Consider the following 24992-nt stretch of genomic DNA (forward strand, 5'->3'; position numbering starts at 1 on the left):
GATTGTGGTCCCAAAATCAATCCGTGTCCGAAGAGGACCGTGTGATTATGCCTACACGGCAGGTACCCACGTTAAACCCCCAGGACTTTCATGCTCTCAGTCACACAAGTAATGAGATCTGAAAATTTGTTTTTTCCTTCATGGACAAATTCTTGCACAGGAACTAACGTGGAATATTTTTTCCTGGATCAATCCAGAGAATGTCAACGTGGTCCAACTAGGAGTCACAAAAGATTTCACTCCGAAGATCGAACCTTCGGCAATGTTTTTTTTTAATTTTTAGAGCCGTTACTCCAACTTTTTGTTTCGGGGTCACCACTTTAGTCTTGGTACGACTTGATTGTAAGATTCTTCTAGATATTAGATATGAATATCGCTAGTAACTGCTTTCCATTCAGAGCTTTCTAACTTCAATTATTTTTTTACATTTCAAAAATCAAGACCTACTCCGCCACGGAGAACGCCGGTGCTGGCATCCGTCAGTCGAATTAACAACATTCGAAATAAAGTTCGAATGTTGTTAACTCTGCTGCGCCACAAATTCAATTCAACTTAATAAAAAGAAAAACTGATTAAAAAGGGACTGAAGTTGTTTTTTTGGCAAATTGTTCTAAAAATTCTGAAGATTGCGATTACATTCATGAATCCTTTTGAGATAGAGCCATCGATACATCGATAAGTGTATCTCAAGTGGTCAACCTTTACCTCCATATAACCAAGCAAAAAAATTGCATAAAGTCCGATCACTTGTTACACTTTGCCTTAGTTTTTCCAAATCAAGTTCAAGATCGCACGTTGGGAAATGGATTTTCTTTCTTCTCATAAAGAGTAGGGAGAAATTTTGCGGAGAAAATTTTATTTACATTTATAATAATTCCACACCTTCATATGTGGAATAACTTTTTAATTGCCTTTTGGCAGAAGAAGTAGTAAATAATATACAGCGGGTGCATTATCTGTATGACCCCAGTTCATCGGTTAATGGAGGAAAAGTCATATGACTGGAAAAATGAAAATTACATTGGTTGCATCCGTAGAGAAAGGAAAGATACGTAGAAGCGGAAAAGAGGGGTCGTTGTTCGTTGTGAACGCACCATGAAAAATATCATCAGCATTTCTCCATGGTATCTTTGGAGAAGTCTTCAGATGGATATTAGTTGCTTGATGGCTGTTTACTTATAAATTTTATAAAAGATGTTACCTTTCATGACTAGTGATTAGTTGGGAAGTGTATACCGACGCGAGCGGGATTTATACAATATTAAATTTCTTTCAAAGTGTAGTTATTATTTTCTACTTTTATTGTTTGTGCGTCTAACTGATAACCGAAGAAATATGAAAACGATTCCGTTGTATTTTCTCGTAAGTGAATTATTTTTATGGTTCCCAAATGCTCTAGGGCATGGTTAACGAAATTCAGTTTTATATGATTATAACATTTATAGTGACGGTTGAATGTGAATGCTATTGCATGCTGTAAATATTAGACATCTGTAAACCAAATTATGTGGTGATTTGTGATGAAAACAGTGTCGTTACATAAGTGTTACTTGATGATGATACGAAATTTATTCTATTTTCGATATATACTGATCTTGCCTGTGAATGTGAAAGCCATAAGTGTATAAAAAGCACCTGACGTACACTGACGAAGTGCAAAAACTAGATAAAATTGACAAACCTATTATGAAGTGATGAAATCAAGTTAAAAATTTAGGGACTCAATGATTAAAAACATGGAAGTAACGAAAAGAAGGAGAGACAGCATTTTTGAACAGTGCTTTTGTCCTGCGCTTACTTCAGGACGTTATTATCAAATTCATTATTTGACCCCCCTTAAAAATTAATCGTTTGAAGTAAAATCAAATCCCCTTAAAAAATCCAGAAACTCTACTTAAAATAACAAATTAACAACGAAGAAAAACTTCATTTGGTTCTGGAAAATGAAAATCTTGTTCAAAAACGTGCAAGGAAGATCGAATAAATCTTAGGTTTTATAAGGCTTTCAAATTGAATATAATTAATCACCTGTGTGTGTGTGTGTATGTTTGAGGTGGGAGAGAGGCAAAGCCTCTGAGCACTCAAACCTTAGTGGTCCATTGAACCCGACTCTCCCGTCTAATGGAATATCCCGGATTAGTTTATGTATCGCAGGATTTCCGTCAATGGATATGATGCTACTCGCTGCATTAGCACAAAAAATCTGATGCTTCCATAGGCAGGGCACTCACGTAGAAAATATTCCGGGGCTTCCGCTTCCTCATTACAGGATAGACACGTATCATCTTGGATAATTCCTGTTCTGAACATATGCCCAGCTAGTGAATTATGGCCTGTCAAAATGCCTATAATACTTCTGCAAGTCTTCCTGCTTTTCTACAGGAGAAACAGTATGGTTGTTTGGTTCTGACAGGAAATGTTTGGTGTGTCTAGCAGTATTAAGGCTTCGCCTCCTGTCAAAGCTTGCTCCCAGTTTTTGATAGCAGAATCAGCCAATGCTACTGACACCCTAATTGCTGGTTCCGGTCCAGGCATGGGGAAATTAAAGCCCCTTTTGCTAAGGCACCCGAGATTTTATTTCCCTCTACACCACAATGACCCAGAGTAATTCCTCCGTATTGAATCTAGAAACAGAATTCAATCGATTTCTACATTCCATTGCAGCTCAATGCAACTTGACTATCGCTACAGATTGCGATGCGCCTGCCCTTCAACCGCTAGTCAATCATCCATGAAAGACTAGTATCAGATAGCTGCTGAGTAGCATTCGGTCTTATGGCTTCCGGCTGCCGGGTTTATGGCTTCGTAATGTCGGTTTTCCATGTAGGGTTGTCAGCCCTACCCAAACCCCAACCTGGAGAATCAGTTGGTATAATTTGTCCGTTTTTAGGTGCGAGAAATTCGCCTTCATCCTTCTCCGTTTGCAGTTTTTCATTTTAGAAAGAACTCCCAACGATCACCAGGTGGAAGTGGAGATAGGGTTTGGTAGTAGTTGTAGTAGCTGTTGGTTCAGCAGGCGTTTCCCAGGTTTTATGCTCCATCGTGGGTATCAATCTACGTTTCACCTTGAGACCTATACTCCGCTTTGGCCGTAATATCTTACGAGGATAAAATCCTTTTCTGGATATCGATGGATCATTGAATCCCACAAGTGAGAAAAAATTAATTGCTCCCAAACTATACCGTCTTTTTCATGACATCTAAATTCTAAATCGAAAATAAAAAAACTACCTCCGTAGTTGCAGCTGGAATTGATTTCAAAGCCTCCTGTAGGACCTTATCAATATCCGCTGATGATTGTCCTCTTCTTTCCCCAGAATTAAAAAACCTAAATTGTGGCGGCGTTAAGTACTTTCAGACATTTGTGCACGGCAAGAAATTCGACAACTCCCTTAACTACTTTAAATTCGTTACTTTCCTACAGAAGCGATCTTCCCTCTAAGAATTGGCGCACAGAGAGAGAGAGCGTTACTCGTTCAGAATTCTGAATTCTTTATTTGTGCTTTCTTATCTACCTACCTGATTCTCAATGCTCTATTAAAACAAATAATGAAACAAAATTGGTGGGCTGATTAGATTTTTTTCAAAAAAACCTAGCTCCATATTTTCTCAGTAGTAAAAAGTAGAAATAAAACTCCACACAAACACAACAAATTCTGAAATTGAAATGGAAAATTTTGACTTTGAAATGGAAAAGTTTGAATTTGAAATGGAAAATTCTGAATTTCAAATGAAAAATTCTGATATTGATTTGGAAAATTCTGACATTAATTTGGCTATTTCCGAAAGTAGTTCGGAAGTTTCCGAATTTGGTATGGAAGAATCTGAATTTGATTTGCACAACCAACCACTACTATTTTTTTATTGCTCCTTTGTGATCGGTTTGGATAGCTGAACACTCATCGTTGAACTTTTATGGAGCGTTGTCCGACCAAAAAAGCAAGTAAAGTAAAATTTGTCGAATGGAGATGGATTCATTGAAAATCGAACTTAAAGGCTCACCAAACAGAAAGCGGATTGCCCGTGGCGCACTCTGTATTATGAAATATTGCATCATCCTAGTCCAATAGCAAGCGGTTCACCGCAGCGGACCAGTCTTGTCCGCGGCAAACTGCGGACATGTTATGAAAAATGCAGAGTTCGCGACGGATAGGAAAAATGGATACCGAAAAAAAGTACTTCTTCTTCATCGGACATCATCTTGGAAACGAAATTTGCAGCGGCGTACATTTAACGACTTTTTGAATAACAGTCCGCGTCCTGTTTGACATGACCCGTCCGTGACAGACTACGGCACGGACAGTTCGCGCGGACAGTCCGCTTTATGTTTGGAACATGGCAATCCACCTTAGAGTGTTTTTGTAGTAAAGATGGTTTGTTGAATGCTCCGAAGTGAAATAAGTGACCATTTGATCCATTCCAAGTGTGGAAAGTATATCAAAACCAGTTCATGTCTCTGTCATTGTTCATAAGGAAACGCCCCGTCCACATCCCTTTTTGTACTTGTTACATATACAGCCACACGGAACATTCAACGTTCAGTGCCCTACACACAGCCCTATAAAGATGATGCTTTCCTAGCGTCTCAAAACAAGGCCGATCTCGAGAAACTTGCCCAGGAGTAGAATGATCACCGCGTTTTCTGGAAAAGGAAAATTTACCATAAAAGGCTGATGCTGATACCTAAAAAGGCTTTATTGTGTCGCATAAGCGCTGATGGGGTCAACTCTATACAGAGCTTTCGAAAACTGAGCAAGATCACCAAAAAATTGTTCCATCTTATTGCTCTGCTTATTCTTGTATAAAGGGTTAACAATTCAGAGAAGAACGAAAGTCCTCAAGATCTTAAATTTTTAACTGTTGATATTTATACTGCAATATTTTTATTATATATCTTCTTCTTTTTCTTTAGCCTTTGTCCCGTTCACAAGCGGAATCGGCTCGTCGTGATCGGTTTCGCCATTTGGTTCTATCAAAAGTCCCCATCCAGCGTATCAAGCAACCGTTGTTTCGGTCGCTTACCATCAGCTTAGATGTTCAGACCAATCTTAGCAAGTGAATTCTTCTTATTAGGGCGAATTACGTGGCCATGCCATCGAAGACGGCTCTCTCCACGATCGATGCATATCGATCGCGTATATCCTCATTTCGGATGTGATCTAAGCGTGTCACGCCACTAATCCAACGCAGCATCTTCGTCGCCATTACCGAAAGACGTCGTTGATTGTCTTTTATAGTCGGCCAACACTCGGAATCATAGAGAACGACAGAATGGACGACATTGCGGTAAATTTTAGATTTGAGACGTTCGTTGATACGTCGATCACAAACAACACCGCTTGTGGAACGCCACTTCATCCGGGTAGAGCAATTGGCGCTAAGTTTTGTCAAAGAGCATAGCACATGAGTTTGTCTGGCACACGATCAAATGCTTTCTCTAAATCCAAAAATGCAATATAAAGAGAGCGATGATTCTCACGGTGTTTCTCCATGAGTAACCGCGCAGGATGTATTGCGACTCGACGATCGGTTAAAAAAGTCCAATTCTTGTCATTAACGTAATAAAGATTTTGGATATCCTTTGTGCGCTCGTGTCGGCTTTTGGCAAGTCGGTACAGATCTCTCTTGCCATCCCGGGTGTCTAGTTTATCCTAAAAATCGTCGGTTGGGTGACAGTGGCTTTTGGGAGTATACAAGACTCCCGGCTGTCGATATCCCTCGACCGCAGTGTTTCGGTGGTGGACAACTTGACAACCGTGGCATCTAATACTGCAAGTGATTTAGAGTTGGAGAAGGAGGTGTTCAAGCGAAGCAAGACTTTGCCAAGAACACCAGTTACGAAGGCAAACAATGATGGACGATGAAATGATGATGGGTTGAAAGGAGATCGCTACCCAACTAAGACGGTTTCGACAACCACCGAGAACAGAGCCTTGACCCGGAGTAACTACCTTTCAAGCCGCTTGGAACTGGAGCTGTCCGAATCCATCAAGGATAATCACAACGTGCACCAAACTATTAAAAACATGGTGAGAGCCATTTGGGTCCTCTATAATAGGTCGCAGATGGAGAAATGCGCTCCCAACCAAAAGCCGAAACCTCTCATTCCAACAGTGTCACAGGCGACCTAAGTGACACCGAACCATGTGCGTTAGCGACCTGCCAGGAAAGAAAAATGTCCGGAAGAAAGACATTGACGTCTTATAGGGAATCAGCAGGCGCCTAAAAGGAAAAAAGTACACAAACAGTTTCGAAGAACGGAATTAAAAGCACGGGAAGTAAAAAGCCAGGTGTCCCAAGTGCAGGCGTCAGCAATCGCAGGAAAACATAGGGGGAACGACAATGGTGGATGGACGAAGGTCGTTAATAAAAAGGCGAAGAACAAAGCAAAAGTGCGAACTCGCTTAGATACAATCGTTATCTCCAGTAAGGGCAATTTGTCGTACGTGGAGATTCTAAAAAAGATGCATTCTGACCCCGGCTTAAGAGATCTAGGTGGAAATGTCAGCAAGATCCCAAAGACCTGGAAAGGCGATCTCAGGTTTGAGCTAAAAAAAATTCAACTTGGTTAAAACCGGCTTTCACACCTAAGTGAAGAACTCGCACAGTTTGGGCCCAAAAGCATGGAATCTACATATAGTGTAAAGATCTTGACGAAGTGACATCCAGAGAAGAAATATGCATTGCATTAAAATAACAATTCAAGTTGAAGGAGCGTAAGGAAAAATCCATAGGAAGCTTGAGAAAAGCCAATGATAATACTCAAACGGCCACAATACGACTGTCAGTGGAGGCTGCGCAGAAGTTATTGTCGGCCGGAAATTCAAATTCAAATTGGATGGGTGCCGCCTCATTAAAGAGGTGCTTGAAGTGGCTCATGTTTGCACACTTGCGGAGGCATGCATCAGCGGCATTGATCGGTCAGAAGGTGTGGAGAAATAGGACATATTGCCAAAGAGTGCAATAGGGACCCCAAATGCCTATTGTGCGAAGGAAATGATCACCGGCATATTGCCGGAAGTGGCAAATGCTCAGAATTCAAGAAGGCGTTGACTGCAATGAAATTATTAGGTTTATTCAAATAAACCTCAATCATTGCAGGGTCTTTCAGGACTTACCTGAGCAGACTACATATGAATCTCAGATGGAAATTGTCATTATAAGTGAACCCTCCAGAAACCGTGACGGTGGTGTTTGGGTCACAGACTCGACTGGTGGAGCGGCATCTCACATTATCTGAATTTGAAGAAATGTTAGAAAACCTTGCTCTCGATGCAAGGGAACGAAGTCAAAAGGTAATTGCCGGTGACTTCAACGCTTGGGCCCTTGAATGGGCAAGCATTTAGTTTTGGCCAATAACGGCCATGAAGGCACCTTTGGGAAAGGGGGGCCTTCCTCAATCGGAGATCTGACCTTTGTCAGCGCTGCACTGGTCCGTGGTATGTCCTGGTACGTTAGCGAGAACTACACCGGTAGCGATCACGAGGCAACCATTTTTGAACTGACGAGGGAGTGACAGGCCAGGGAAACAGGATACTTAAAGTCGAGAAGGGCATCATGCTGGTACCAAAAAGCATTGAACGAGGGAAACTTCTTGGAAGTATGGCTAAACTAACCTACTAAGGCAGGCGGTCCAACGGAGAGAGCTCTCCATCCATGTCTAGGAGGTATTCATTCCCCAGTAGAAGACCCAACTACTGGTGGAGTGAATTGGCCAGCCTTCGATCAGCCTGCTATCGAACAAGACGAACGGGCGGTGGGGAGAAGTGATCAGGGGCAAAAGGAACATGCTTACAATGTATCCCGCAAAAACCTCAAGCTTGCCATTCAGCGGAGCAAGAGGGAATGCTTTAAGGAGCCTATAGAATTGTAATGAGACGGTTGAGAGGACGATCATTCCAACAGATCACGTGCCCTACTCTCTTGTTGACAATCATTCAAGGGTTATTTCCTCAGCAAGAAATGGGCACTGACACATTTCAGAGATCTATGAATATAGCGGCAATTACTGCAGTGACCACGGACGAGCTGCAGCAGAATAGAGTGATAACAAAGCTCCGGGCCTGGACGGCATACCGAACAGAGGTCTTAAGCTCGCCATAAAATCCAGACCGGGCGTGTTCGCTGAATTGTCCGAAGGGATACTTCCTACAGCATGCTTAGGGGCGGCAGAACCTGATACTACTGCCTAAGGTTGGTAAACCTCGAGGTGAATACTCCTCTTATAAACCCTTACGTTTTCTAGACACTATTGGGAAAATGTTGGAGCGGGCAATTCACAACAAATTACTTCCGATCATCAACATCCAGGGAGGCCTTTCAGATCGGCAGTATGGGTTCCGTAAAGCCAGATCAACCATTGATGCCATCAAAATGGCTACTGGCTTGGCCGAAAATGCAATTCACAGAATGGGCAGTACCAACTAATATTGCGTGATGGTGACCCTGGGCGTGAAGAATGCTTTTAATTCGGCTAATTGGAACCTTATACAAAAGTGTCTGGCCACGATTGGTTTTTCCACCTATCTACCAGCTATTGTCAATAGCTACTTGCGAGAACGAACGCTCCGGTATGATGATGGATGCAATGAGTACGATGTTTCCGCGGGTCTCCCACAGGGCTCTGTACTTGGCCCGCCACTGTGGAATATCATGTACAATTATGTACTTGATATTGCAGTTCCGGAGGCCACGGTGGTGGATTATGCCGATGATATAGCATTGATTTTAGTCGCAAAGCATCTGGAAGATGCTGAGTTATACTCTTGCGAAGCAATCAGTGCTGTTAAGGGCTGGTTAGAGAGCGCTGGACTGGCATTTCGCAGGGAAAAACGGAAGTGATCCTTATTACAAAGCACCGCAAGCGAAATTACGCCCGAATTAGAATCGACAATCATATCGTCACTATCCATGATTGATACGAAGTTAAATTTTAGACAACACGTGCAATATGCTTGTGACAATTGATTCATGACGAGTATGGCCCTGGCAAGGATAATTCCGAACTTGGAAGGGTCAAGGTATACTTGCAGGCTACGCATTGCCATGGTGGTGGGCTCGATCTTGCTTTATGCCATCCCTATTTGGGGAAAGGCATTTTGCATATCATATAATGCTCATAAATTGAGTGGAGGACAGCCCTAGGAGTGTGTTCTGCCCCCAGAACGGTCTAAGATGAGGCTGCATTCGTCATCTTCGGAATGATGCCGATTGACATTTTGGCAGATGAGTTGACGAGTATATATTATACAATCTGAAGTCAGTCTCTCCTTTGTCATAGACGAAGAACGCCGGAAGGGAGAGATCTGTAAATAGATGGTAGGAGCACTGGGACCACTGGCGAAAGGGCCGGTGGAGACACAGTCTGATTCCTACCATCAAGGAGTGGCAAGGGAGACAACATGGGGTGATTAATTATACTCACACTCAGTTTCTGACGAGGCGTGGGAGATATCGCTATTACCTCTATAGGTTCAAATTGGACAATTCGGCCAACTGTTCAAACTGTGTGGGAATCATCGATGACCCAGAGTATATATTCTTCCACTGTCCGAGATTCAGGGACGGGAGGAAAAATCTAGAGGAAACTTTAGGTGGAGCACTGTTACTGGAAAACCTGGTGAGGAGGATGCTAACATCGCAGGAGGATTGGGGCCAGGGCAAACTGCAAAAAGCAGAAGAGGTGAGGAAGGCACGGTTACGAACGTCCTGCATAGAAGAGTGGAGAAATAGCTAAAGTTAACTAACTCCGTCTGTGATGTAATACCTTATGGTGGTTCCGCGGGGCATTTTTACCCGCTAAACCCACCTCCACTACCCATATTTTCCCAATGACACCAATCAGACATTTGTATTTTGTATTCGATACTACGTGGGTTTCTCTTGAAGTTATCATGTTATGTAGATTTAAAAATTAACAATTAAAACTTATGATAATAAAATAATATGAGAAACATCTCCATGACAATAAAAATTTTCCGAAGTTATATTGTCTACAAGAAGAAGAGGAGACTGGGTAACTTTCATATTCTCTGCATTTAAAGTAAACATCTCATACCTAGTGTAGGCAATTAACTTGGAAATTACTTTAATTTTACACCTTTGGCATGTTATATTCACTTCCTTCCGATTATCAAGCGTATTATGGAATTAAAGGCGTCAAGCAAATCATGTTTACTGAGTTGCGTTAAGTAATTTATATCTTTATTTAATTCTCATAGCACCAAGAGAGAAATTTAATTGTAGTTTTATTCATATCATCGATGAATAAAATGCTATTGCATTCCTTCTGAGCTGGTTTATATACACAATATAAAGTGAGTACTTAATAAGTGTTTTTCACATATTACACTGTAAACCGACATTGAAAAGTTGTAATAAAATTTCACTTTACAACAGATCAAAAGCCGGAAAGAGAATTTTTATCACTACCTTTGCATGGTTTGCATTTCAAAGAGTTATTGACCGGGACGACGAAGTCTAATTTTATTTTTCCTTTTTGTCCAGTTGAGTTGTGTCTCTTTATTCAGTTGAATATGGTGGAAAAGTTTTAATGGAAATTCGAAAGTGTGGTTAACCTGAAGCCTGTTTCGCAATGTACGTATATGAAAACCTGCCCAATATACATATTATTTGCACACTTGATTGTGGGTGGCAGACTAGCAACCAGACTTTCATGTAAAAATGAATTAGGAGAAAGAAAATTGTATTAAACAATGGTAGTACCGTTCGATAATTGATAAAAGATAGTTTTGATCGTTTCTTACGAGTTTGGATTCAATTTGGATAGGATGATAATTTTCAGTTTATTAGAGCGCGGGTGGCATCAAATATAATGAGGGATGAGTATTAAAACGGACGAATATGCAGGCGAATTTAATAACAAAACACTTCCTTATTCTATAAGAAAAATGATATAGGAGTTTGCAACAGAAAAAAAACACTTAGTAAACAAACGCTATGTAACATACTTCAAAGTACACCACAAAATTGTGATATTCAATTTGGTAACGCCTAATATTGAGAAATTCGATGAAACCTGGATAACTGCGGTCCCAAGAGGCCTAAGCTCTTTTTATCAATTAAAAAAAAATTAATTTACTCAGTTTCTCAACCAGTCACAGATATAGTACAATGGAAATTATCTTATTTACAGACGGTCCCACTAAGGATAATGAACCTCTATTATACCATATTTATTCTTTTTGCGAATTTAAACATTTGCAATTTTCAATCTTATGATTTGAAAAACTCTGTTAACTAAGTAGTCCTATTTGCTGTAAGGCATCCCTGACTTAAATAAATTGTATCATAGATGTCTGTTATCATTTTTGATGATTATATATATGTATATAGTTGCCCTTCACCCTTGGTGGGGTATAGTGCGTCAACAACACTTACGCACCATCGCACACGGTTACCTGAAATGCGCTTCAGTTCTCCCCCACGACTTCCTGAGACACTCGCACCGGTTTTCTAGTGTTTTGCACCAAATGTCCTTGGGGCAACCTACTCGTCAGCCATTTTGAGAGAGTCGACTCCACTGCATTCCGTAGCCCGCAATAAAATTGTCGTCCCTCTTTAATGTGTGACCTATCAGCTTCCACTTCGGTCTTCCTATCATATCGCATACGAATACAAAGCCTGTGCGTCGACCAAGTTTTTCATTTGAGATAGTGCCAGGCCAACGTACTACGATGATATGATGCAGACAGGTATTGATGAAAGCTTTTGAGTAACAGTGGAGTTTACTTTCCAGGCGCTACTCCCATATAGCAACACAGAAAGAGCACTAGCACTGAATAGTTTCAACTTGACCTTTATGTTGAGATAACTGCATTTCCAGATTTTAGACAGGCAGCGAAAGTGGGTCTAGCGCTGCTAATGCGTCGGGCAACATCTACTTATACTGTTCCCCAATTTTAAAAACACGTAGCACGTTTTTCGGGAGGTGCTTACTCCCTTCTTCAGAGCTTTACCTATAAAAAGCGAATAAAAATTTTGTAGAAGGAAAAGCTATGAGTTTTTCTTATGTGAGGATAGCAATATTTGATATCTCAAAATACTTATATAAAGCCTTTAATGCCTTTTCGGCGTTATGCTTTGACACTCTTTCTAAAAACTCTTCATAACTTTCATCTTTGCAACGAGAAAAGATTTCGTCGTCAAAATCGCACACAATCCTCGAAAGTTAGCTGCTGGTCATTTTCATTGTTTCTAATAATGTGGTCTTATTCTTCAGGTGTTCTCTTCCTCGTTTCGAATTCCTTCACATTTAAAGTTTCTAGAATTTCTCAACGTGGATTGGTACCCACGATCGAGAACAAAACCTGGGAAACGCCTGCTGAACCAACACCAACATCTCTACTACCAAACCCTACCTCCAACACCACGTGATAATTGCTGGGAGTTCTTTCTTAAAGAAAAACTGTACGAGGAGAAGGATGAAGGCGAGCCCCCCGCGCTTAAAATCGGGACAAATTGTACCAACTGGTCCTCCAGGTTAGGAATTGGGTAGGGCTGATAACCTTACACGGAAAACCGATGTTACGAAGTCACAGAAAGAGCCTCGGAGAGGATTGACTACAAAACGACCAGTCCCGCAACGAAAACGGAATAACGATTTGCGCATTTCTCCATAGAGCGTGCGCTCCATGTACAGACCGAATGCTGCTCTGCAGCTAGCCGATACCCTGTCTCAACATAAGGCTGGTGTAACAGCGCTGCAAGAGATGCGTTGGACAGGGACCGGTTTCCTGGAGAAGAGCAACTACACCATATATTATATTGGTCATCCGGTAAACCAGCCAAAAAATGAAACCTCTTGTTATTGGTTTTGAAAATATAAGCGAAAAGCTATGCATTCTGGGTTTGCGAAGCAAGTTTAGAAATATAAGCCCCATAAACGTTCACGCCTGTATAGAGGTGACTTCAGAGTCGGAGAAAGATACCTTCTACGAGGCTGTTGAGCGGATCCTCGAAGCCTGTCCCAAGTATGATATTAAAATCATACTTGGAGATTAGAACAGCCAAGTAGGGACGGAATACGGACGGGAAGAATAAATATAGGAGGCTACAACTTTGAGACCGTTGATAATTTCTCCTATTTAGGGTCGAAAATCACAACCGATAACAGCTACGATGATGAAATCCGCGCACGGTTGTTGGCAGCCAACAGAGCCTATTTCAGCTTACAAAAACCGAAACGTCTCAATATAGGGTCAAAGTTCCTACTGTACAAGACTATGATCTTGCCAGTCCTCATGTATTCCTCGGAGACTTGGGTTCTTAACAAGAAAAATTGCGAACTCTTGGCCGCGTTCGAGAGAAGAATCCTCCGACGAATTTTTGGCCCCCTACATGAGGATGGACGATTCCGTACCCTAAATAACGACGAAACCTATGAGCGATATCATGACGGTCAGGTTATGGATAAAATCCGGCTCAATAGGTTACGGTGGGCGAGTCACTTAATCCGTATGGATGAAGATGATCCCATACCATAGATATTGCCCTCTATAAGGGCAATATTTATGGTAGAAAAAGAAGACGAAGCAGACCCTGCCTGAGATGGAGCGGTGTTGCGCTGTTGATGATGATGAGCAGCCTCTTTGGGGCGTCCACCACGTACATCGTCCTCGGTGCTCGTTTCGCCTCGTTTAAACTTAGCAAACTACTTTTCAATAGTTGATTTTCCTGGTGAAAAGTCCGAATAATGTTTATCAAGCCAAGCCTTGGCTTCAACAGTATTTTTTTGCACCAAAAAGCAATTCTTTATTAACAGACAAAATTCCATTATATCCATTTATTTCAAACTATCGAAAGTTGCTTTACTGAAAATGCTCCATCCCACAAACAACTTCTCCGACAGCTTTCAACTGTGAACATGTGTCTTTCGAAAGTTAGGATTAACTAAAAATCACATGGCTTTAATTGTAGTAACACCATCTGTGTATTAGCCTACGAACTTTTCAGCCTTTTCAGCTCTATAAGCTGTTATCAGAGCGATATATACCGGCGCCCAAGTCACGTGCTGCATCAAGATGAAAGTTTTAAGAAATTTTGAGCTCAAAACTGAAACCTTGCACGGAGGGCTTCAATGAACGATGGCATTTTTTCTCAAATACCTCAACTACGCGGATGGCATCTGCTTGCTCTATGAAAACTCGCCAGCTCATGAAACTAACGAAATGGCTGGTTTCGAAACTAAGTATAACAGTTTGGAGTTCAAAAGCAAATACGCGGTGAAAGACAGGGAAGAGCTCATCGAACGGATCCTAGAACACCTCAAGAAAATAGCAAATGACGAAATCTTAGTATCCTTCGATGTGAAAGTTCTGTTCCCTAGCATCCCCGTAAAAGAGAGATTCTGTTACCTGGAAGAAGACCTCCTGAGAGGGAAAGTTCACGTGAGTGGACGAAAAAGGTTCGCCAATAAATAAACTGACCTCCCTATGTATGAGCGAAACCTATTTCACCTTAAGGGGTAGATTCTACCATCAACCTTAAGAATTGCAATGGGTAAGTTGGAAAAAAAAGAGAATAGTCCCTTCTTTTTGGGTAAGATAGATAGATAGAGACAAGACCAAACCTCCGTGCTGGCAAGTTTCAACATCATTCACAAAAACATTACCTTCACAATGGAGACGGAAGTGGACCACAGCCTATTTTTTTGGATGTCAAAATAATAGACGAGAGACAGGAAGATGGGGTTTGACATCCACAGAAAAATCACCCACACCCAACGAACTATCCTACAAGCAGGAAACAACAGCTAAAACAAAAACTGGGTTCCCCAAAAGACTGCCTGCAAAAAAATGAGAGGAATGGGATCTACAAAATCGATTGTTCGGAATGCGACTAGATCTACGTTGGGCACACTCAAAGGCTGACGGCGACTAGGATCAGAGAACATATAGGGAAAGGACGGGTTGCATCGAAGAAAGGACGAGCAGAGAGCGAAATAAAATCGTCAATAACTAAGCATAAAGTAAGCACAAACCATAACATCAACATAAATAACTACGATATGCTGCATACGGTAAGGGGAACACGATCATTGGACATCCTAGAAAGTCTACAAATCTCCAGAATACCGGAGGAAAATAAGGCGAAAAAGGATCTTGGGAAAATAAGATAAAAAAGTATCTTGGGAAAATAAGACGAAAAAGGATCTTGATCAAACTCAATTTCCTGTGATATCATATATCCATGCTTCTATAGGTTTTGGAACTCTAATTCAGAACCTTTCAAACCAAATTCAAAATTTTCTAAGCTAATTTCAGACCTTTCCAAACTAACTTCAGATTGTTCCAAACTAATTTCAAGATTTTTCATTTTAAATTCAGAGTTTTCCATTCCAAAATCAGAATTCTTCATTTCGAATTCAGAATTTTTTTCAATGTTTTACTATAGTTGTATATCAATTTTTTGCTACTGAATTTCGAGGCGATTCTTTGAAAAAAGGTCGTGCAGTCTATCCATTTTCTATCATTGTTTGTTGTAATGGACCGTTTTATTTGACCTGGAAAAAAATGTTATCTCCGCAATCTTTACTGTTTTTAGGGTCGAATCCGAAAGAACACATTGCAGTTTCAAAAAGTATGAAACAGCTAATAGCGCTCTAGAGGAAACCATTGGACCATTATATTCCCAGACCAGAAAAGATTTATTTTAAAAGAATCCCAGCCCCATCCAATCACAATAAAATATTGTAAACAATTTGAATTTGAAATGGAAAATTCTGATTTTGAAATGGAAAAGTTTGAACTTGAAATCGGAAATTATGAAATTGGTTTGGAAAAGTCTGGCATTAATTTGGAAAGGTCTGAAATTAGTTTGGAAAATTTTGAATTAGACTTGTAAAACCGATATGTACAAGAACAAGTTTACTTCGAACATACGAGGTTTTGAATGGCTTCAAAGAAGAAACAAAAAATATCCTACTTTACTTTTGATTAATTATTGTCTATCGGGAATTTATAAAGTTCGAAACTTTGCTGAATTATTCCTAAGTAGACTTATCAATTAAAAGGCAAGGAGAACTATTGCCAGTTCTCAGTAGTATTAAATAAAATTACAGCGAAAATCCATTAACTTATATTTGGATTTAGATGTTTTTATTTAATTGAAATTTATTAGTCTGGTCAACTGGTATTCAGTTCTCCTCTAAGAAATCTAAACCTCATAGAAAACTTCATTTAACAAAAAGTAACAGCCATATTACAAGCTTGGATACATATATTAGATAATCGCACAAAAATTTGGATTGACTTTACTATTATCGAGACTCCGCACAAGCCTCGAGTGGTGCCACGAGAAAAACTTGTTGGCTCATTCGCTATATGTATCGCCCTAAGCTAGAGGGAACGCATGCAACCTTATCAGTCTTCATTATAGATACTAACCAGTTTCCAATATCGGAAGATTGAAAATTGAAAACACACTCGTTCAGTTCGTATAGTATTATATCTATAAATGAATCAACGACAAAATGTTAACTTTCTCCAGTTAATTTACTGGTTGTTTGCAAATTTTTAAAGCAATTTGAAAGATTCGTTTTAAACTTTGTCTTTTCCACAAAGAAGGATTAAAATTTCAATTTTCTCAAATAATAAATTTAATTAGTGAACACTGAAAAGTGAATTCAAAACTATAAAAATATAATTATTATCAGGATACATAAATATCTTTCCTTCTTTCAGATTATCTATGGATTCAAATTCGTGAGAAATGAAGATACAGCGGATATCACAACTACTACGGAGCTTCCCGCATTGTCCTTAGCTAGTAATGATACAGATATTGCCGTGAACGGAACAAAAGAGGACAAACCGATTGCACTTGCATTACAAAGGCTCAGACGGGAGCCCCCGATAACTATATATAAGCATCGAGTACGAGTTTCCAGGCGTCGGCCGAAACCTCGACGTCGCAATAAAAGTCATCGACCAGTTTACGGACCACCGAAATATTCTCCCCCCGCTCCTATCAGTTATTATAAAGTACCTCATACAGCATCAGATGAATCACCAAGTGGAGGATACTCCTACAACCCACCCCATGATACGGGAAGCTCGAAAGATAGCATCTCACACAGCGTATTGGATGTATCATCTGACTTTAATATTCAGTCCATTCCAGTGTCCGACTATGGTAGCAGTAAGGAGTCCTATGAAACCAGTTATGGTGAAACACATGAAGAAGAAATAATTCCATTTGAGCCAGATACCTATAGTTATCCAAAGCCAATTGAGAAGAAAAAACCTAAGAAGCATCATCACGAAGAGCCGATACAAGGAGGACATAGTATCTCAGATAGCTCTCATTATTCTTATGATCCCCCAGCGAACCCAATTGAACACAATATACCCACATATGATGACAACGGCCCAGGTTATTCATATGAACCCAAAGGAAAACCTCACGATACTAATCCAGGTTCATCCGGCTATTCTTACGAACCTCCAGCCGGAAACCATGCAAGTTCTGGACCAGGTTATTCTTACGAGCCTCGTTCAAAAACACCGGAAATATCGGCACCAAGCTATTCTTATGATCCTCCGAAAAATTCGTTTGTAGCGTCAGCACCAAGTTACTCCTACGATCCTCCGAAGGATTCTCATGTACCATCATCACCAAGTTATTCTTATGATCCTCCAAAAAAATCACACGTACCTTCAACACCAGGTTATTCTTATGATGCTCCAGCAAAACCAGATGCAAAACCGCCACCAAGTTATTCGTACGAACCTCCTATAAAACCACATGACACTCCAGAGCAAGGATATTCCTACGACTCACCAGCAAAGTCGCATGAAATTTCAGGACCTAGCTACTCTTATGACCCTCCATCTACATCCCATGGCTCTTCAGGACCTAGTTATAGCTATGAACCACCAGCACAGAGTCACGGAAAAACAGAGCCAGGTTATTCATATGAAAGCGCTGGAAAATCTGTTGGTGGTCATCAAGAAGGTTCGAGCTACTCGTATCCACCCCCAAAAAATCATCAAGATGGACCGGGCTACTCTTATGAACCAGCCGCTCCGTCGCATCCAAAGGAAGAACCTACAGGTGGCTATTCATATCCAACTCCATCGATTCCTTTTAAACCTCACGAAATTTATGGGGTTCCTCCTCAGCCACCCTCCTCATCATATGGATACCCTATTCTGCCGAACCAGACACCCTCTATTGAAAATAAACCCAGCATTCTCAGTGGGCCTTCCCATGAATTTGGTTCATCTTCACATGATTTATCACCGCCGGGATCTTTATATGATTTACCTTCACCAAGCAGCAATGTCTACCAGACCGAGCCTTTCGGAAAGAGTCCTTCAGCCCCACTGGATTCAACTTATTCTTTTACAACGAATTCAAATTCTTACAATTCCCTACCGACAACTGGTACAAAAGCCGTGGGTGGTCATTTCGCAGAGCCACCTCCCAATCATAGACCTAACTTTCCTGATTCGAAATTAACTACATCTCATTTGCCTCTCGATCACGATCACCTGTCGTCTACGTATGGTTCATTGAAAACCAGTTATGAGGTGCCAATTTATGATGCGGTCCCATTCACTTCGTCGCCACAAGATTCTTATCCACCGAATCTTCCGACATCTTACAATCAAAATAATTTCCAGACTATTGCAAGAGGGACTAACAAAGTAGAAGTATTTGCACCACCGAATGGAATTCAAAAGCACCAAGATACAACCGCACAGCAAACACAGAGGTTCAATTCTGCCCAAGTCAATATTGTACCGAGCCTTGGCATACCATTAGAAGAGTTAACTGAACCTCCATCAAACTATTTGGATGGAGAATCTCGTAGGAAAAGCAAAAAGAAGCATAGGTCCAAACAAACTAGGGGTGTCAACCGGTACATTTCCGACCACACTGACCTTCACGGTGCTTTCAGTGCAGCGCAAGAAGTCACAGCTGCTCCTGAGGGATCTAGTCCCATATTTACTCCAGTAACGATATCTGCAGTGCTAAATAATACATCCAATTTACAGTGGAGACCTATAAGTGGAAAGGGCAGATCCCAGAGAGGATCATCGCATCAAACAGAAGGAGCTTCTTACTCAAGAGGTCATCATATTGGACCAGGTTTGCCTGAAGCAGCCTCAAGCAAGCGTTCACAGCCAACTTACTTCAATTCTAGACAAGATATAAGCGAGATAAGTATACAATCGCCGGAAATTTTTGTTTCCAACAAAAAAGCATCCTCTTCTGATGTGACGAGGAAAGGATCGGTGTTTGATGAGACTCTGAGCTATTGGGAGAAGCATTCGCTCCCGCGAAATCATAAAATCCACTGACATGTATTGAGACAATTAATTAATTTGTCAAGTATTTTATTTAGATGTAGTGATATTTATAGATATGTTTTAATTATCCTATTTATGTTTATTTTCATTGAATTGTGTTTTTGTTTGCTTGTTAATAAATATATAAGTTTTTTTTTATTTATACCTTTTTATATTTGAAACTGAATACACGAGGCACACAGGCTTGACAAGAGGGGAGTGGAAAGGGAGAGGGGTATTCCTCCCGGAGCCGAAATTTCCTCGATGCCCCGGAGTAGAAATTTCCACGAGAAAAGGGGTAAAAGGAGGTCCCGCATACTTTTCGCAACGAGCTCCGTATAGTTGTCACTCTGGGCATCATTTTTGGGGTTTAGTGTAAAACTGTAATCGGTTTACTATTTGTCTCTCCGTCTGTGTTTTTTTTGAGGAGGTGGAAATCTTCAAAAGAGACTGATCTGGACAGACCAATGTGTGGGATTTTTACCCAGTAAAACCACCCCCGACTCCCTCCCTGCCCCGCGGAATCACCATAAGATATTGCATCACGGGGCGGAGTCAGTTCACTCTAGCTCAGTCACCTTGCTTCTATAGCGACTTACATGACCGCGCTTTTTTCCTCTCCTCTGCCTTCCGCAGCTTGGTTTGGATAGATGCGATCATGGAATGGTCCGCATCCCAATTCTCGTGATGTGCTTCTTCGGCACCAGATTTTCTGATACCAGCACCTCTCCTAGAGTTTCATCTAGATTCCTCCTTTCTTCCACAAATCTCAGACAGTGGAAGAATACATGCTCTGGGTCCTCTGTGACTCCATCGCAATTTGGACAGTCGGGTGATGTCTCCAATTTAAACCTGTGCAGGTATTGGCGATATCCTTCATGCCCCGTGAGAAACTGGGTGAGATTATAATTAATTTCACCGTGTCGTCTCTACGACCACTCCTTGATGGCAGGAATGAGCCTGTGAGTCCCGGGCGTTCCCACCGCTCTTGCCATCTATTTATCGATCTCTCCGTCTCAGTGTTCTTCGTCTGTGATAAGGAAGAAATTGGCTTCGCAATGTATATGTTCGCCATCTCATCTGCCAAGATGTCAATCGGCATCATCCCGAGATGACGAATGCTGCGTCATCTGAGACAGTCCTAAAGGCAAGGCATACCATCGGGGCTATCCTCCTGTAGACTGCACTCACTTTGTTAGCGTCAATATACATCCGACTCCGCCCCCCTCCAAACTGGGGTCGCATAGAGCATTATTGAGGTCACCACCCTGGCTATAAGCAACCTAGAGGTATACCGTGAACCTCCCACGTTCGCCATCATCCTTCCCAGAACCATACTTGCAGCGGATGATTTGTCGCAAACATACTGCACATGTTGCCTATAACTGAGGTTCCTGTCTATCACCACCCTCAAGTATTTGATGGTCGGCTTGCAAGTTATGATCTGATTTTTATTTATTCTTCTCTTCACCCTCTGATGAGGACCGTTTCCGTTTTTTTCTTCGCAAGTGTCAGACTAGAGCTCTCTAGCCAACTTTGAACAGCACTGATTGCCTCGCCTGTGTATTACTCAGCATCTTCGAAATGCTTTGCACCAACAACCAACGCTATGTCAACAACGTAACCGTGGCTTCCCCCGGAAGCGGAAGATTAAGTACATCGCTGTACATGAGTTCCACAGTAGTGGGCACAATATGGACACCTGCGGAAACAACATACTCCTGGGGTCCGTCTTCGGTGTCATACCAGAGCCTCCTTTCAGTTGTGAGCTCCTTCCAACTATCGACGATAGCAGCGAGATAGGCGAGAATATCTACCTTCACTAGGGATTTGTATATTAGACTCCAGTAATTTGATGGACTGGCGGAATTACCGTCACATTCAGAGGTAGCTGGAATGTGTCGGTGCCCTCCTCTTGCCGGGAGAACAACCCCTGGATAATAAAAGGAGGGTGGGGCAAGTGATCTACGATGAACGGCCTCTGAATCGTCCCATCACGATTCTATGAGCACTTCCCCATTGGTTTACGTCCGCTTCCGAATAGAGCTCCTGAAAGCATTCCCTCTCGCTCCGTTGGATGGCGAGCCTGAAGGTTTTGCTGGCTGCCTTATAGGCGCACTCCTTTTGCCCCTGATCGACTCTACCTACCGCCCTCTGAGCCGCTTTTCTGGCTGGCCAGTTCACCAGTTTGGTCTTCCACTGGAGAATGAGCATCCCCTAGGCATGGACGCCTTTTCCATTGAGGCGCCTGCTTTATCAGGTTGATCTAACCACACATCTATGAAGGTATGCCCACCCAAAGCTTTCGCAAACCATCCTGAAATCTTTCTCGGTTTCGGGCATGATGGGTATTTACCCTGTGGCTCGACACATGTCCCAAAGAAGATTGCTTGGTGATCGCTGTGGGTGTAGCGTTCGCTGACGCACCAGGACATACCACGCGCCAGCACAGGGCTGACAAAAGTCAGGTCTACAACCGAACCTGAACCCCCGTTCTGAAAAGTGTTTACAGCACCTTCGTTATCCAAAACTATGTCCATCAGCGCAGAAGCTTCTAATAAACTGCGCCCCCTGGGATTTGATTCTCTGTAACCCCACTCAAGAGCCCAAGCGTTGAAATCACCAGCAATTACCTTTGAACTTCGCTCCCTTGCGTCGGAATTCCTCGAATTCAGACAGTCTCTGTCTGTCTGTCCGTCACACGCATTTTTCTCGGAGACGGTTGTAGCGATTGACACTAAATTTGGTGGAAAGGAAGGAACTGTGAACGGTCACGCATACGGTGAATTACATCCTTTTACGTCGAATTTAAGGGGAGTCCCCACACATGTAAAATAATAATAATAATCGTTGGCGCAACAATCCAGTAACACCGTAGGAGTCAATGTGGTCAGCATTGCGCTCGATACATGCAAAAGGGGGTGTAAATTTCTGTTCACCAAATATAGTCATGTGGGTATCAAATCAAAAGTCTCGATTAGTTTTGTTGGAGTCGGTCTTAGTTTTGACATTTGTTGAAATGGTTGGGAATGCGGAGAGTTGAAAATGATCATCTCTTTAACGGACCCATTTTCAGAAACTACCCAACCCAAAAAATCTGAAAAAAATCAGGAGTCTGTCACTGCCTAGGCTCTGAAATACCCCTCATGCCGATATCCTATTTTTAGTAATTGGCTGCAAAACCCCCCTGAAATTCATCCTAGTACCACGACATTTTGCAGTAACGTGGGCTAATACATAATAATAATCGTTGGCGCAACAATCCAATTGGATCAGGGCCTTGAAGTGTGTTAGAGCACTTCATTCAAGACCGTAACGGTGCACTACAGTACACTGTAGGAGGAAATGTGGTCAGCATTGCGCTCACCCGAGATTATTACCCTGATTTCACTCAGGTACGGATTCACAGCTGAGTCGACTGGTATCCGACGTTAAATCACGATACATATTCCACTACCACCAGTGAGATTTGAACCGAGACCTTCCGTACGACAACTTTGTGCTCTAACCACTCAGCTAAGCGGAAATGGCTAACAACAAACATATTTGGATATAATCTTGCATCTCAAGCCAATTTGGAGACTGAACATAGAACTGCGGGTTAAGAGAGCCTGGATAGCCTTCTATATCTGCAAAAGGACTTTTGCAAAGAAATGGAGTCTCCGGCCGAGGATTCTTCTCTAGATATACATACCCGTGGCACGTCCCAATCTAACATACGGTTCAGCTGTATGGTGGCAGGCGCTAAGCAAGAAGTACAATTAAACGAAGCTTAATAGGATTCAAAAACCGCGTATGCAGAATGCAGATACTACCGGTGTTCTGCAGTCCTACCAGGCAGATGCTTTCAATGTACTCCTACACTTCCTCCCCTTAGACCTCCACATCAGATACGTTGTAGCATGCAGTGTTTTCAGATTACGTGAATCCTAAACGAAGTACCTAGAACTTCACGAATAACTTTGCTGTGGACTTTCCAACAAGGGCAGAGCGGAAGACCGACACGGCGGCGCATTGCAAGGCTATCGCACATTAATTTTTACTGACGGGTCAAAGATGGTCTGCGGAATCGGTATACGAGTCGTACGGTCTGCCAGGATTCGCCAGTGTATTCCAAGCGAAAGTACTGGCAATATTGGAAGCCTGTCAAAGGCTGGAACATGATCCGAGTCCCAAGCGTAACATAACCATTCTGACTGACAGCCAAGTGGACATTAAGGCCTTGTAATCAGTGGTGACATCCTCCAGGCTGGTGGTCTAAGGGGCACGCTCAAGGGACCCTCTTCTGCATTCCCGGTCATAGAAACTTAGAGGAAAATCAGTGGGCTCACCGACTGGCCAGGCGGGGCTCTACTCTTGGCCGTCCTTCGGTGGGCAAGGCTGGAATCTGGAGGTTTGGGCCCGCCTATAACAAAATCCGATCACGAGAGGTCTTGTACCAGACGCGTGCAAATGCATAAAAGATTACGTCTGCACGAGAGCCGGCCTATAAGGGACCATTCTGCCAGACTCGGTATACCCTACAATTCGTATTGCCGGAGCTGCGGAGAAAAGGGAGCTCTAGTTAAAGCCAGGCTATGGACACTAGGTAAACCATTCTTTGAGGACCTTAGAAGGATCTCTAGTTGCAAGGTGGGAGAACTGCTTTCCTTCGTGGATGCTACGGATTGGCTCTGAAGATCTGAGCTGGTTGGACTCTTACTCCTTCTTTTTATAGGCTCTAAGCGGGCTATAAACTGCAACTAAAGATAATCCGATACTCATATCCTATCAAACCTGATCGAATAGTAGGTCGTGGCTTTGCTAACTCTGGATCCGTCAAAGCGTTGTTGCCTCTTAATATTTATAATGCCAGAAAAATAAAAGTTTTCTTTACAGGCTGGGCTAGTAAAGCCATTGTTTGCTTGAGAAAGTTGAGGTTCATAGCACCTGGCGAGAAACCTACGGGTGGGTAGCTTTCCTCTGCAGATTTGGGTGTACAATTGGAGAATGTTGTTAATAAAACGTCGGGCAAAACAAGGCTCGATTGAGGTAATGGAGAATCCAACGAAATAATAGAATCCTTTTGTCAGTTTTCGTCCACGTCACACACATTTTTTTTGTCCGTTGCCAACAAACTGCTGGTGCTTCAGTTGTTACTTTGCTTGAAGATTTAGTTACACAAGCATAACACAGCAGACCACTGACAAAACGCCATATCGCCATGTAATGTATTTGCTACACGATCTGTTCTTTGTCTTTGCTATCTCGACTAACAGTTTAAATGGAGTTCACGTCTTACGAATCTCTCACTAAGATTTTCGACGAACTATGGCACCCAAAGTTTTGAAGACCAGAAGAGCCGAGAACTTTACCTCGCCTGCTTCTCTTGCGCGAAGCGTTCCGTTAGCCACGTGTCCAAAGTTTCTCAATTCCGGAGTCACCACTATAGGATCTAAGCGCGCTATAAACTGTAACTGAAGATATTCCGTGAAACTAGCCGCCAACACAATCCTATCAAACCTGATGGAATAGTAGGTCGTGACTTGATTGACTCTGGATGTGTCCTATATCCGTCGAAGCGCTGTTGCCTTTTGATATCAATATTGCCAGAAAAATAAAAGTTTTCTTTACAAGCCAAAGCACGCCCGCTTGCGCCGGCTTTTCGATCGAAAGGGTAGTTCGCGCACTGGCCCC

General features: G+C 42.1%; 2 protein-coding genes across 5 annotated transcripts in view; one reads left to right on the top strand and one right to left on the bottom strand.

Annotated features, from left to right (window-relative positions):
* LOC119649588 (neurobeachin-like protein 1) overlaps nt 1–24992 on the bottom strand; it is a 204629-nt gene that overhangs the window by 142768 nt on the left and 36869 nt on the right. The window lies entirely within an intron of this gene.
* LOC119649589 (extensin-2) lies at nt 787–19475 on the top strand. Its single transcript, XM_038051798.1, has 2 exons — nt 787–1362; nt 16704–19475. Exons 1-2 carry the CDS (start codon nt 1336–1338, stop codon nt 19326–19328), a joined length of 2652 nt encoding a protein of 883 aa, XP_037907726.1. The 5' UTR covers nt 787–1335; the 3' UTR covers nt 19329–19475.

The sequence above is a fragment of the Hermetia illucens genome, chromosome 2 (genome assembly GCF_905115235.1).
Source record: "Hermetia illucens chromosome 2, iHerIll2.2.curated.20191125, whole genome shotgun sequence".
NCBI classification, from domain to species: domain Eukaryota; kingdom Metazoa; phylum Arthropoda; class Insecta; order Diptera; family Stratiomyidae; genus Hermetia; species Hermetia illucens.